The sequence below is a fragment of the Phyllobates terribilis genome, unplaced genomic scaffold (assembly GCF_046119375.1).
Source record: "Phyllobates terribilis strain yellow unplaced genomic scaffold, ASM4611937v1 Scaffold_1__5_contigs__length_1240528914, whole genome shotgun sequence".
In the NCBI taxonomy this organism is placed as follows: Eukaryota; Metazoa; Chordata; class Amphibia; order Anura; family Dendrobatidae; genus Phyllobates; species Phyllobates terribilis.
Genome location: NW_027362761.1, coordinates 366,159,657 through 366,174,070, shown reverse-complemented (window position 1 = coordinate 366,174,070; position 14,414 = coordinate 366,159,657). Strand labels below are relative to the sequence as shown.

The following is a 14,414-nucleotide window of genomic DNA, read 5'->3' as shown; positions in this document are numbered from 1 at the left end:
ATTCAGAAAGTCTGGGTGGAAAGCATTTTGTAAGTGGAGCCTTCTTACCTCAGCACACCTGGTATCTCGAGTATTAGATCGAAAAACAGGATCGACAGCAGTGTGAGCAGCTTCTTCTTACAAAGGCATCTCTGATAGCTCCAGTATTATATCAGAAAGAAAGGGTGTACAGCGTTGTGAGCAACCTCTTCTTAACTCTGCACCCATGGTATCTCCAGCATTAGATCAGAACGACAGAAAAGATTGCAGTTTGATCAGCCTCTTACCTCAGCACACCTGGTATCTCCACTATTAGATCAGATGGATATGGTGGAAAGCAGTGTGAGCAGTCTCTTCTTACCTCGGCAGGCTTGACATGTCTAGTGTTAGATAAGAAAGCCATGGTGGACAGCAGTGTCAGCAGCCTCTTCTTACCTCAGCATCCTTGGTGTCTCCAGTGTTAGATTAAAATATCCACTGGGAGCATATTTTCCCACACAGAATGCAGAGTGTGGCGCATCCTACTGACCATGCTCTCTGGCCCCTCTTCTATTTACATTCTAGGACAAGTTTCTGTTAATGTAACAAGACAGCGGCAATATTAATTCCATAGAGATTATCTATATTTAGGAAATTATTTACAATGACATTTTCTTTAGTTATTTTTTTTTGTCTAACCCTGGAAAACCCATTAGTCAGTTTTATGGCTTTCATCTTTGGTTAACCTTGTTTAATTAAAATACTAATATAGATAAGATTCATATCCTATGTAGATGACCAAGATTACTTTCTGACAGTAATATTATGGTTTTCATTGATATCCTATCGTTAAAGGAGTTATCCACTTACTAGGACAACCCCTTTTCAACCTGAATATTTACCCCCGTTAAAATAAAAGCACATATACTCTCCTCCTGTGCTGGTGCCCTTCCAGCGGTGTCGGCACTCGCGTTCCCGGGTCTCACGTAAGGTTATGTCATGTGAGCCCTGCGCTTGCGTCACTGTTCCGGCATTCAGACATATAAGTAATCAAGTGGCAGTCAGAGCTGCGGCTGGCCACTCACTTCCACTTGATTACTTATAAGTTCAAAGGTGGGGACAGTGACGCCAGTGCTGATTGGGCACCGGGCTCACATTAAATAACTTCACGTGAGCCCTAGGACCACGAGTACCGACATTGCTGGAACGGTGCCAGCACGGGAGGGGAGTATAGGTGGTTTTATTTTAATGGGGTAAAAAATCTGATTGAAAAGGGGTTGTCCTAGTAGTGGAGCACCCCTTTAATGTTAATGTTGTATCTGGCAATGTTTGCATTTTGTATTGATCTGTTCCATTATATCACTCTTACACATTATTGTGTTGTTTAAAAATCTGTTTTTTCCTCAATCTTTTTTTCTTGTAATCCTTATATTAAAAATAAATGCATTGAATAAGTTAGCTTTGGAAATGCACATTTTTGACAGAGTGTTGCTGAGCTAGAACAGAAATGGCACAGTGAGGTGGAGGACGCATCTAATGGAAAACTGGAGAACAATGCTCCGTTCTTTTATGACTATCATTTTAATGAGGTAACCAACCCCTCCCTCTATCCTTTCCTATATACCAAGCCAGAACTGGCAGGATTTAATTCATGTTTTATATTCTATATCCTTAGAGCAAAGTAAAAGAATTAGAGCTGTTGTGTTCAATGAAAGAAATTCATTTTGATGGAAGTGATCCTGAGAATATGGTTTTATCTCTCAGGTAAGTCAACTTACAACTTTTGGCTACTGAAGATTCTATGTTTGATTTGCTATAATTGCCCCCATAAAGAGGGTTGTATTATTGCTTCTTTATGGGGGGGGGGGTTATTCAGTAATACCCTGCACTCATATAGTAACAATATTGTGCAATATCTAATAATATCTGGTACATCCTGTTGTAGCTCCTGTGCACAGTGCAACTTGTACATCTAGTAGAATGCTTATTTTATTTTTTATTTTTTTTTAAAGAGAGAAGTTTTTCCAAGAGGTGAACTCCAGCATACAGAAATCCTCACATGCCATGGCAAAAACTAAAATTCTAGTAAAGAGTTTAATGAACCGAGCAGAGCTACTATTGCATGTCACCATTGCGGCGCAAGCTGGCCTCACTAGAAGTATATCGGGCACACCTACAGAACCGCCAGGTATTGATAAATCTAGATATGTACACTTTATACTTTTAGGTATGGATTTTCTTGTAGCATTTCTAATTATCTGCCAATGACACATTTCAGCCTGTAAGTCTATATCTGAGGCCAAGGCGATAGCCCATGCAATGCGTCAGCCAGTCTTTCTACGAAGCATGTCTGCACCCTCTGATCTCGAAATGATCGGCAGTAATGACCTGGAGTTTAATCGATCAAATTCAAGGTAAGCCTCCTAAGTCATGTTTATCTCGTTTTACACCCTAACTCTATAGTTTATACATCTAGTCACACTTGGTGTAGTATGTAAAATGTGTCTAGCACCAAGAAGGTGTAAGATCTGTTTGATTGTTATGTGTGGATGGAGTTTTTGAGGCATTTTTCAAGTGAAAACCACTTCAGGAATCGCTCCTTTTTGGAGGAGTTTTTTTTTTTTCTGCAGCAATATTTTTTTGCAGTCTTTTCATTGCTCTGTGCCTAGTTTGGAGCGGATTACATCAGGATCAGCATCAAAGAAGTGATATAGATTATCTTTATTTCCACCAGGTGTGGAAATAAACATTCAACAAAATCTACCTATGAACAGCCAACAACATTAACTTTGAAATGAATAGGAAGAGTCCTTGAAGCGTTTTATAGGCGATATTTGTGGCTTTTATTTAGAACCAATGTGCTAAAAAGCCCTCCATCTGCACAAAGCCTTATGGTATGTTCACACATAGGGGGTGACTTATTGCCAGGGGTCATGGAAATTTGCAACTTTTGGTATTTTTATACCACTTTAAAGCAACTCCACCAAAATGGACTGAACTGGGAAGGGGTCGAAGTGTAGCTACACCTGCACAGCAAATTTATCAAAAGTGCTGATATTTTGTATGTCAGAAATGTTACACCAGCCCTTGACTGGAGTACCATTTCTGGAGAGTCACACGGAGCCTTAAGCCATTGATTAAGAAGATGAGCTGAATTCATTAAGTGGTTTGCACCTCTTAATGAATTTGGGGCACCGGGACCTCATCTTTAAAACTAGCGTGCACAATGCTATTGCCAACGCCATGAATTAGCTGTCACCTGAGTGTTTTTCAGGACTTTTTGGACAGAATTTTTTTAACAAACAAAACTTGTAGTTTTTGGAGGTTTTGTTAGAAAAATTCCTGAAACCTGAAACCAGCTTTGGTGAATCATCTTCATTGCCATAAAATAAAAAATAACAACTTTTGCTTTACTCAGTTACTTTCTAACAGCCTAAGAAGAGTATAAAACCTCCAGGTGTTAAGAGAAATCAGCAATAACCTTAAATTACTTTGCATGTTCTCATTCTTCGCTACATTGTTTTCAGACAAAATTATTTGAAAGAGGTTAAAAAGTCTGTTTTTCTGATAAATAGCTTTGGATGGAAACATTTTATTCTGAATTCGGGTCTGGTAAGAAAACATTTCCCACCTTGCAATGTGTCCTTTTCCAGGAGACGCAATGCAGCGAGTCACAGGAGCAGCTCCTTCACGCTCTTACAGTCCCTGGCTATTGAAGATAGCAGAGATAAGCCCACATACAGTGTCTTGTTGGGTCAACTGTTCGCATTCATTGGGACAAATCCTGATCAAGCTGTAAGTCTTCTTTAGTTCTGAGCATTTCTTGCATTGCTTTTTTGTTTATATACTTCATCAATATAGTGTTAGGTTCCAAATGACCGTGTGACCAATGTTGATTTTTATTGTTCCATTCTTCCAAATTAAGGTATCCAGTAGTGGCTTTTTACTTGCTGCTCAAACAAGATGGCGCCGTGGAAATACGCGGAAGCAAGCCCTAGTGCACATGAGGGAGCTGCTGACTGCCGCAGTACGTGTTGGAGGAGTAACGCATCTGGTTGGACCAGTCACCATGGTGCTGCAAGGAGGACCAAGGCAGGATAAACTTTTTCCACATTATTATATTTCACTTTCTAAAAAGATATAGCAAGTCACAATGGTTACAGATGTTAGTACAACTTAGTCATGCACTAGTTTAACTATATTTATGTTTATTATAAATTGTTAATTATGATTTCTTAACTATTTTAGACAGCTGGCATTAAAGGAGTTGTCCATCCTAGATATTGATGACCTATTCTTACAATAGGTAAACGATATCAGATTGGAGGGTGTCGACACCTATCGGCGGCCAGTTGTAAGCAATTTAGAGAGTCAGAACAGCACAGCTCCATACATTGTGTAGTGGTCGTTCAAGGGTACTGAACCCCACCCCTTACTTCAATAGGACCTGAGCTTTAGTACGTGAGAACAGCTGATACAGTGAATGGAACCGTGCTTTTCTGGCTCTGTGTACTTCTTACATTTCGTCAGCGCCTCAAACGGTTGAATTTTGGGTGTGCCGGCGTCAGACCCCCATTGATCTGATGATGACCCATCCTAAGGATATGCCATCAGTATCTGATAGTAGTGGACAACTCCTTTAATGAAAAAATTGTTACTTGCAGTTGACTAAGCTTTTGTCAAATTTTTGACGTTTAGCAAACATTCTTATACCGGCACAAAATGCCTACCGTTTTATTATGAGTATAAGTATTACTTAAAAACAATGCCGAAAGCGTATTCCAGCCTGAAGCATTTTTCACTGGTTGTCAGATTAAGGGACTCCAGTAACCTTTATTCCCCATGGCACAACATGGTTAGGAGAGGGTTGAATAAAGTGCCAGTGCTTTAAGACTTTAAAAGTAGTGGCTGGTCAACTTATAGGTAGGGCAGCCCTGGTGGTGATCCTGCAAAACAGAACCACTAGGCTCAGTAATAATTATGGGTTTTGCCCTCAATATTTACCTGTATGTTTTATTACATATCTGTTATTAAAGAATATTTTCTTTCCAGAATTGAAGAGCTAACATGCGGAGGAATGGTGGAACAAGTACAAGAAGCCTTCGGGGAAACCATGACTTCAGTTGTTTCTTTATGTGCCCGTTATCCTATTGCCTGTGCGAATAGCATAGGTCTGTTATGCACCATACCTTATACTCGGTAAGTTTTCTTCACTTTGGTTTTCTCCCTCAATCCAAAGACATACTAATAAGGAATCTAGATTCTGAACCCCAATGGGATCGGTGATGATGTCTGTAAAGTGCTGTTTAATTAATAGTGCTATATAAACAAGTAAAATAAATACATAATCACGTCGATTTTGACAGATATTTTCAGTTCTGGACACATCCCAATGTTATATCTTAAAGTCTAGGCTTTGTATAGGACTTTGTCACATAGGTGGATCATTCCGCAGTAATATTTACTATGAACAGTAAATAGAGAAATAATGTAAAATAGCTCTTGTCAGCTTGCTTAATGATTTTCATGGTGAAAATGAAGGGGTAGGGCCATAAATGAGATTATAAATTCACTCACTAGTTAATAGTTGCTGTTTGGTAAGTTTATACACCTGGAATCCCACCAATTCTGAGAATTAGGCTCTAAAGTCCTCCTATTTAAGGAGCTATGATCCCGCATGCACACCAAGGCTCCATTCATTACCTTTGGGACTGCCGCTGATAGCCCAGCACAGCACCCTGCTACCCCTGCCAGTCACATAACAGAATTGGAAGAGAACAAAGCTGTTTTTTTTTTTGTAGATTCTATATTTTTAGGTTGATACTGATTCAGGAACGTGTAAGGAGAGTAAATAGGACATTGTTGGTACTTGTATTTAACAATGAATGAGAAATACTTGCACATGTTAAATGACTATTTTTTTTTTTTTTCTCTGAAAACTAAGTTATCTTGTGTGTTTTATTGTGAAGGAGTGAAGAAAAGTGCTTGGTACGCAGTGGTTTGGTACAGCTCATGGACAGATTATGTAGCTTGAGCAACCAGACGGAGTCAAGTTCCAGTGAAAAACAGACCAAGAAGCAGAAAGTGGCAACCATGGCATGGGCAGCATTCCAGGTCCTAGCCAACAGATGTGTAGAGTGGGAGAAAGAAGAAGGTTGGGGCTCTTTTCTTGCTATAAAGTGTCTAGATTTACTGTTCCGTACAGAAATATTTGGATAGTGACCTAATCTTTGTGATTTGGGCTTTGTATGGCATTATTTTTGCTTTAAAATGAAACCACTGAGATGCAATTGAAGTTTATACTTTTTAGGTATAATTACAGGGGTTGAACAGAAAAATTCTGTGAAACGTTTAGGAATTGCATCCATTTTTCTACAAAGCCTCCTCATTTCAGGGGCTCACAAGTATTTGGACAAATTAACTTTACTATACATAAAATGTTCAATGTTAATACTTTGTAGAGAATCCAGTGCAGGCATTGATTGCCTGAAGTCTGGAAGACATGGACATCAACTTTACTGCAGCTGACTACAGTTGTAGCTTGTTTGTGGGTCTTTCTGCCTTAAGTTTTGTCTTAAGTGAAATGCTGCTCAATGAGGTTGATATCAGGTGACTGACTTGGCCATTGCAGAATATTCCACTTCTTTGCCTTAAACTCCTGGGTTACTTTTGAAGTTTGTTTTGGATCATTGGCCATCTGTATTTTGAAGCGCCGTCCAATCAATTTTGCTGCATGTGGTTGAATCTGAGCAGAAAGTATAGAGTATAGCCTTGTGTACACTTTTTAGAATTAATTTGTCCTCAGTCCCATCATCCATAAACACTGGTGACCTAGTGCCATTGGAAGCCATGCATGCCCATGCCCATGCCCATCACACTGCCTCCACCATGTTTTACAGAGGGTGTGGTGGTGCTTTGGATCATTAGACGTTCCAAGCCTTCTCCATACTTTCTTCTTCCCATCATTCTGGTGCAAGTTCATCTTAGTTTCACCTGTCCACAGAATGCTTTTCCAGAACTGGGCTGTCTTCTTTAGTCTAATCTGGCCTTTCTATCTTTAAGGCTGATTAATGGTTTGCACTTTGTGGTGAACCCTCTGTATTTTCTCTCATGAAGTCTTCTCTTAATTGTAGACTTAGATACTGAAACACCTACTTCCTGTAGAGTGTTCTTCCCTTGGGTGGAAGTTGTGAAGGGGTTTTTCTTCACCATGGAAAGGATTCTGTAATCATCCACCATTGCTGTCTTCCATTGACGTCCAGGTCTTTGAGTTCCCAAGCTCACCAGTGCGCTTTTTTTTTTTTTTTTGCAGAATGTACCAAACTGTTGATTTAGCCACTCCTAACATTTCTGCTATCTCTCTGATGGATTTCTTCTTTTTTATTCAGCCTAATGATGGTTTGTTTCTCTTCCACTTAGAGCTCCTTTGTCCACATGTTGTGGGTTCACAGCAACAGCTTCCAAATGCAATTGTCACACCCGTCATCAGCCCCAGAACCTTTACCTGCTTAAATGACGATGAATTAATGAGGGAAAAGCCCATGCAGCCCATTAAAGAACTTTTGAGATACTTCTCCAATTACTTTTGGCCCCATGAAAAAGAGGCAGCTACATATTAAAGAGCTGTAATTCCTAAACCCTTACTCCAATTAAGATGTGAATACCCTCAAATTAACACGGAGAGTCTGCACTTTAAGCCCATATTGATTATATAACCGTATCTTGAATATGTGTTTGTGAACAGCTAAAATGCCAAAACTTGTCACTGTCCAAATAGTTCTGGAAATAACTTTATATGTATGTGCAGCCATTAAAGTCTTCCTGTAAATGTATAATATATGCTTTTGCTTGTTTTCTGTAGCTTGCACCATGATTTTTTTTATATTCCATTGAAGATGAAAGAAGACATTAAATATTTTTATTTTTAAATGCATAGGCTTTAAAGGGAATCTATGAGCTGTTTTTTGCTATGTAATCTGACAACAGAATGAGGTAGGGACAGAGACTGTGATTTCACCGATGTATCACTTAAAGGGGTTATCCAGGATTATTTTATTTTTTTACTATGGGCCTAAAAACTAACAGGCTAGTAGTTGCTAATCAGTGCTGGGAGTGTGTTTGGACTATTAGGCAGGAGACCAGTTGCCTTGTAGTGATGATCTCCAGCTGATAAAACACTGATTGTACGGAAACAGCAAAACCCAGCCTAGAAAGTGACACATCACTGAAATGGAGTCTCCACTCCTACATCATGTTGTTCTCCGAATACAGAGCAAAAACCTGGTGACAGACTCCCTTAAAACACACATCTGACGTGCAATGTGTACAGACACCTTTCTGTCATAGTCAGTATTTACTTTTTTTTTTTTTAGCAATTTACTATAGCAGCCCTTCTGTGGGATGAGATCAGACTGGTTTTCCTTTGCTCCTTAAATGCATATTAGTTGTAAGCACCCTTTTTTCTTCTATCACATCAACTACAAAAGCAGACTGTTGGCTTACTGCATAATACGAGTGCCACTGTCACTCACTGTTATGTTATGGCTGATCGGTGTTTAACATGCCTCCTTTTATATTATAGTTTGCTTTTCCAATTATTTTATATGTATTAATTCACAAAAATGACCACTATGAATGTTACTGACTTTTGTTAAAAATTTGTGTTGCGGTCACTATTTGAAGGAGGATCAACAGAGGCGGTACATTCAGGTTTGGCTCGGCAAGTCTCCACTCTCCTCACCAACCATCTGGCACGAGCCACTGAGTGCTGCGGTAACCAGGCTGCTGGGAATGATGCTCTTCAAGACGTTCTTAGCCTTCTTAACGATCTGTCTCGGTAAAGATGGAGTTTCACCTTATAACACTAAGTTTTATCTCCTTTGCAGATTTGAATAGTCACTGTTTTGACAAATGTTGCTTACTTCTATCCATAGTACCAGCAAAGTTGAGAGACTTCAAACAAATTTTGAAGCAAAAAATGCACTTATTCTCACTGCTAAGACCCCTCTTCTCATATCTTCCTCATTTACTCTTATTCACTGCTAAAATCTGTCTTAAAGGGAGTTTCTCATGAGAAAATAACCTTGTTTAGATCATGTTTTTATTTAAAATTTATTTTTTTATTTTGGCAATATTTTTTTCTGTATCACACTGTATTAAAAATGAGCAATCTTACAATTTTCTCACCGACCAGTGGGGCTTTTTTATACTCTTAATTACCTGCTTTGCTTTTTCTTCAAAAAAATCCACATGTACATTATCCGCAAACGCAAATACTACTTTTTGTGTTTAAGTATCTAATGAGCCATTGTGAAGTGGGGGAGCATTGTCAGGTGTGATATCGCTCATTGGGAATGGTGGATCTCGTGATATTAGTTGTGTATAGAGGTGTCATCATTATTGTAACCCTGACTCTGATGATAACGAGCCTGCTAAAAACACTTCCTGAAAGAACAGGAAGGATATATCTAAATTAGCCCTAGTGGCCAGTGTGAAAATTGCAAGATTGCTAATTTTGTTAATAAAGATTGAGATATGGGAAAAAAGGAATATTTCCAAAAATGTTTAGAAAATACACAAACTTGATTTAAACAATATATTTTTATGAAGACACATTCCCTTCAAGGGAGGTAGAGATTAGAAAAATTTTCAGTTTGATTGAGAGATCAGGTTACAGCTACTTCTGCAAATGTGTGTGGCTGACAGAGCTCAGGAAGCTGGCCGGATCTCACAGCAGCTAATCACTGCCCGCTCTACAGATAAGCTCAGTGAGGGCTGAGTATTATGGAAGGAGCCTGAGAGATGGGCTGATAATCTTATTTATATCGATTTTAAACAGTCTAATAAAGAGAACCTGTCATCACTCTTGACATGTCTGTTCTAGGAAATAATGTTGTTCCTCACAATTTAAAGGGAATATGCCACCATGAAAGCAGCATAATGTAGAGACAGAGACCCGGATTCAAACTATGTGTCACTTACTGGGCTGCTTAGTATAGTTATGATAAAATCACTGTTTAATCAGCAGTACATTATAATTCGAGGACTACCTGGCCTGCTGCCAGGTAGTCGAGCATATTCATGAGCTCTGTATAACCCCACCCCCTCCACAGATTGGCAGTTTTCTATATCCACTGTACATGGGCAGAAAGCTGCCAATCAGTGGTATAGGCAGAGTTATAGAGCTCCACATTCAAATAACGGCAGCAGAAAAAACTGTGATTTTATCAAAATGACAGCAAGCAGCCACAAGTGATAAATTACTGGAATCAGGGTCTCTGTCTCTCCTTTATGCTGCTCTCAGATGGAGTAGCAAAAACCTGGTGACAGATTCCCTTTAACAATTCTGCTGTATCATATCTTAAGACTTTTTTCTCCATTGATACTAGATATATTACTTTTAAAAACGTATGAGTAAATTGCCATCTGGGTGTTAGCAGTTGGGGGCTTGTCACTACACAGTTTGACACCATCCAATCAGTGCTGCCATTGACAGTGTGTAGCCACTCCCAGCGCCGCTCGGGCCCTCTTCTGCTACTCCCAGCGCCGCTCGGGCCCTCTTCTGCTACTCCCAGCGCCGCTCGGGCCCTCTTCTGCTACTCCCAGCGCCCCTCGGGCCCTCTTCTGCTACTCCCAGCGCCCCTCGGGCCCTCTTCTGCTACTCCCAGCGCCCCTCGGGTCCTCTTCTGCTACTCCCAGCGCCCCTCGGGCCCTCTTCTGCTACTCCCAGCACCCCTCGGGCCCTCTTCTGCTACTCCCAGCGCCCCTCGGGCCCTCTTCTGGACCACGTGTACACAATTGTAGCAGGCTGGCTCATTCCATTGTTTGTTGGGTGGGCCAGAAGTCGCTTTGCAATGTATAACTCAGAACGAGACTCTAATAGACTTATACTAAGACAGTAAGTGACCTTTAGCAATGACTTCCGGACAGTCACAAGATTGAGAGGAACTGCAGTGATGCCGGAAACAATATAAGATGGCCACTGGTCAGTATGTTACTACACACCAGTAATCTATATTCCTGATACCTATCTGGTGATGAAATTTAAAAACAAAACCCTTATAGCAATACCTTTTTAAGTCATAAAGCCAATTGAATCGAGGCCTTGTATTGAGAAGTGTTGGATGTTTGTTGCATGGATCATTTATTGCATGCACTAATTGTAATAACTTATTTACACAGGAGTCAAATAGGAAAAGCAATACTGAGCCAGCCCGCTTGTGTCTCTAAGCTCCTCTCCCTGCTGCTGGATCAGCGCCCGTCCCCAAAGCTTGTGCTCATAATCCTCCAGCTGTGCCGCGCAGCTCTGCCTCTCATGAGTGTAGAAGATTGTGGCAATGTGGAGCTTCCACCATGGAGCTACTCTGTACCATCACTCAGCAGCGAGCAAGAAGATCCTAGTGATCCTGCCTCGAAAATTGCATCACTCTTATTGGCAAAACTGGCAGATTATGTGGTACCAGGTATGTTCGGAATGTATTCAGGGAGTGAAGTACTTGGGGGGGGGGGGGGTAAGTGTTAAAACGCTGATGAGACTCACGACAATGAAACCGATATATTCAGATCACATAGAATATGACAACGAACAAAGCAGTGATTGGAGTAAAAAATATTTTTATTTTACAAAGGGAAACATAGTAGTTAAGAACTAGTTGTCCTGGCAGTGGACAACCCCTTTAATATTGAGCTATTATTACCTATTACCAACACTTATGACATTTTTGTCTTTGCTCTTGCGTGCTGCCTTGTGTTGCAGGTTGTCAGACCGTTCTCTCCCCAACTGCTTCAGAGCCAGACAGCAGCTTGTCGAAAAACAGTCCTAAGGGCTCTCAGAAGGGTGATAAAGATAACGGGGAAGAGAGTGAAGCTGTGGACGGCAAACTTTCCATTTTTATTCACAAACGGGAAGATCAGTCGTCTCATGAAGTCCTGCAGCCTTTGCTAAGGTAATAAGCGGAGTGCAAGGAAAAGAATATTTTATTTACTTGGATACATTGTCGTGATTGTAAGAGAGAAAGATTACTGCTTTAGCAATAGTTAGGAAAAAGAAAGTAGGGTAAATCAACCAGCCTGTTCTCCTTCCCTATATGACCTGCTATATTATCATTCTGTGTGAAGTTCGCTGTCCATTTTCTGTAACATTGGCCATTCCTATATAGTTGGCATGTCTACTCCTCAGTTATGACCCTATATGCACATACTCTAAACCAGTCTCATTTGTGCGCATTTTTAGACTGTGATCTTAAATCTGTTAAACCCCCATAGGCTCTTAATTCTCTAAACCTGTTTTCACATACAACTTTTCTATTTTAGTGGCAGCTCATTAATGACTGGGAATATTATATGATCTGTATTATTTTTTGAATGTGTTCCATGTTTTTATGTTTAGAGTTCAAATAGTATTTTAAAAATATAATGAGAATAGACAGACAACCACAAAATAATGCTACATTATACTCTGCCTATGCATGTGTAATAATTTAGCCGAAGTCCCCTAAAGCAAGATGCTAATAATGACAATTCATACACAATCTACTAAAGGTATGTGTCCTACTGTCATATGCCTGAAATAAGCTATACATATGTCTAACGCCACAAAAGGGCCTATCAAAGAGATCACAAGTAAACCGGGACTCTGTGGATGCGAGTTTGACTATTGTTAGCTTCATCAGGCGATAAAAAGGAGGAAAGCATTCAAGTTATTAGGGGAGGCTGCTCATTCAGATTGTAGATAGGGACAAAAGCATATGAACTCTTATGCGATTTATGAAGATAAATTGCTCCAGGAATTAAACTGTGCTTATACATGAGAGCTAGTGAATGCATCCTTGAGTCACATACCTGCCATTCAGCATGTATTACTGGGAGGACAAACACACCAGGGAAATAGGAAACAAATAGAAGGCTGAAAGCTGCAAATGAGGAGAGAGGGATCTGAAAATTAATGAAGGAATAAAGTTTTCAGATATTACTCTTTCGAGCACATAATAAACAGAAAGCATATGTATGGCAAAGAAAATTAGCAAGATATGTTTTAATTATTTGAATAATTAGTGAACCTAGATTGCATTTGTTTATCCCCTGAGGCATAACTTAAAGCTCTTAGGTCTTGTTAAATGTTTTAGAGGCTCCCCCACCCTTACTGCCATTTATAGTACTTGCTGCTCCTATGCGCCAAAGGGATTATTGGATTTCTTAATGAGGTGGTCTCACCATGGACTTTTTGGAGCTCATTGCTCCCCAGCTTCCTGCTTGCCAGAGGAAGGTTGCGCTTCTCCTTGATTTGTCAATTATGATGGACCGTATTGTCCCACTGCTCACCCGAACTGTTCTCTCTGCAGTGCAGTACTGCAGGCATTGGGAGCTTTGCCTCTCAGAGACACACAGTGAGGCCGGGGTCACACAAGCGCATATTCTCTCATGCAAGAGTATCGGATCGATTATGTAAATTACACAGATCAAAGTCAGATCCAAGTGTCCGCTTATTGTGATCCGACTCTCTTGGATGAGAGAATCATAGCACTGGTGAGGAGAAGATTAAAGGGGTTGTCCGGTATTTTTTTTTAAGTTGCCCAATGTATTCAGCATGTGGGTATAAGTATCTCTGTAAATACCTTGTGGTGCCTTTTCTGCTTCACGTGACCCCCGGCTGCAGCTGGCTCTGACATCCGCTGACGTCGTGACAAGTCCAGGCTGCAGCCTAGGGTCCCTCTTCCGCGTTCCACCGGTGGCTGCTGGGTTGTGGGCGAGGTTATTCCCGTTTCACACCCGGCATCCACCGCGCGCTCTCCCTCTCCCCATTCATTGGGAAAGTGCGCTGTGGATGCTGGGTGTGACGCGGGGAATAACCCACAACCCAGCAGCCACCGCGGGAACCCCAGCGCTGAGTCACGCCTCACTCGTCGTGACGTCAGCGTGCGGTCACGTGATGCCTGTGAGCGGCCACTGATAGCGCCGCTCACAGGCATTATCAGCAACACAAGGTATTTACAAATATACTTATGCCCACATGCTGAATACATTGGACAATTTAAAAAAAGTACTGGACAACTTCTTCAAGAATAAGATTTCTCCATCTTCTCCATTGTGTGAGTATGCATAAATCGGACTGCAAGTCCGAAATCTTGAATGGCCGAGTGTGATCCGATTTACACAGCAACTTGCAGCATGCTGCTATTTTTTTATGCTGAGATTATTATTATTTATTATTATAGCGCCATTTATTCCATGGTGCTTTACGTGTGAAAAAGGGGGTATACATAGCAAAAACAATTACAATAATCTTGAACACTACAAGTCAGCGACTGGTACTGGAGGAGAGAGGACCCTTCCCGCAAGGGCTCAGTCTACAACAGATGGGTGAGGGTAGTGCTGGTTGTGCAGAGTTATGGTGGTGCGATGGTTACTGCAGGTTGTACGTTTGTCGGAACCCTTTATGCAACCAATTATTGGATCTG

At 40.7% G+C, this 14,414-nt stretch overlaps 1 protein-coding gene across 2 annotated transcripts in view; it reads left to right on the top strand.

Annotated features, from left to right (window-relative positions):
- The window catches only part of HECTD4 (HECT domain E3 ubiquitin protein ligase 4), a 214,682-nt gene that overhangs the window by 133,525 nt on the left and 66,743 nt on the right, over positions 1–14,414 (top strand). For both annotated transcript variants that reach the window (XM_073676353.1, XM_073676352.1), the window contains exons 27-37: positions 1,443–1,547; positions 1,634–1,722; positions 1,971–2,146; positions 2,237–2,372; positions 3,612–3,753; positions 3,884–4,050; positions 5,011–5,157; positions 5,928–6,112; positions 8,641–8,794; positions 11,140–11,420; positions 11,714–11,903. In XM_073676353.1, coding sequence (XP_073532454.1) covers positions 1,443–1,547; positions 1,634–1,722; positions 1,971–2,146; positions 2,237–2,372; positions 3,612–3,753; positions 3,884–4,050; positions 5,011–5,157; positions 5,928–6,112; positions 8,641–8,794; positions 11,140–11,420; positions 11,714–11,903 — 1,772 coding nt within the window. The remainder of the gene's footprint in view (positions 1–1,442; positions 1,548–1,633; positions 1,723–1,970; positions 2,147–2,236; positions 2,373–3,611; positions 3,754–3,883; positions 4,051–5,010; positions 5,158–5,927; positions 6,113–8,640; positions 8,795–11,139; positions 11,421–11,713; positions 11,904–14,414) is intronic.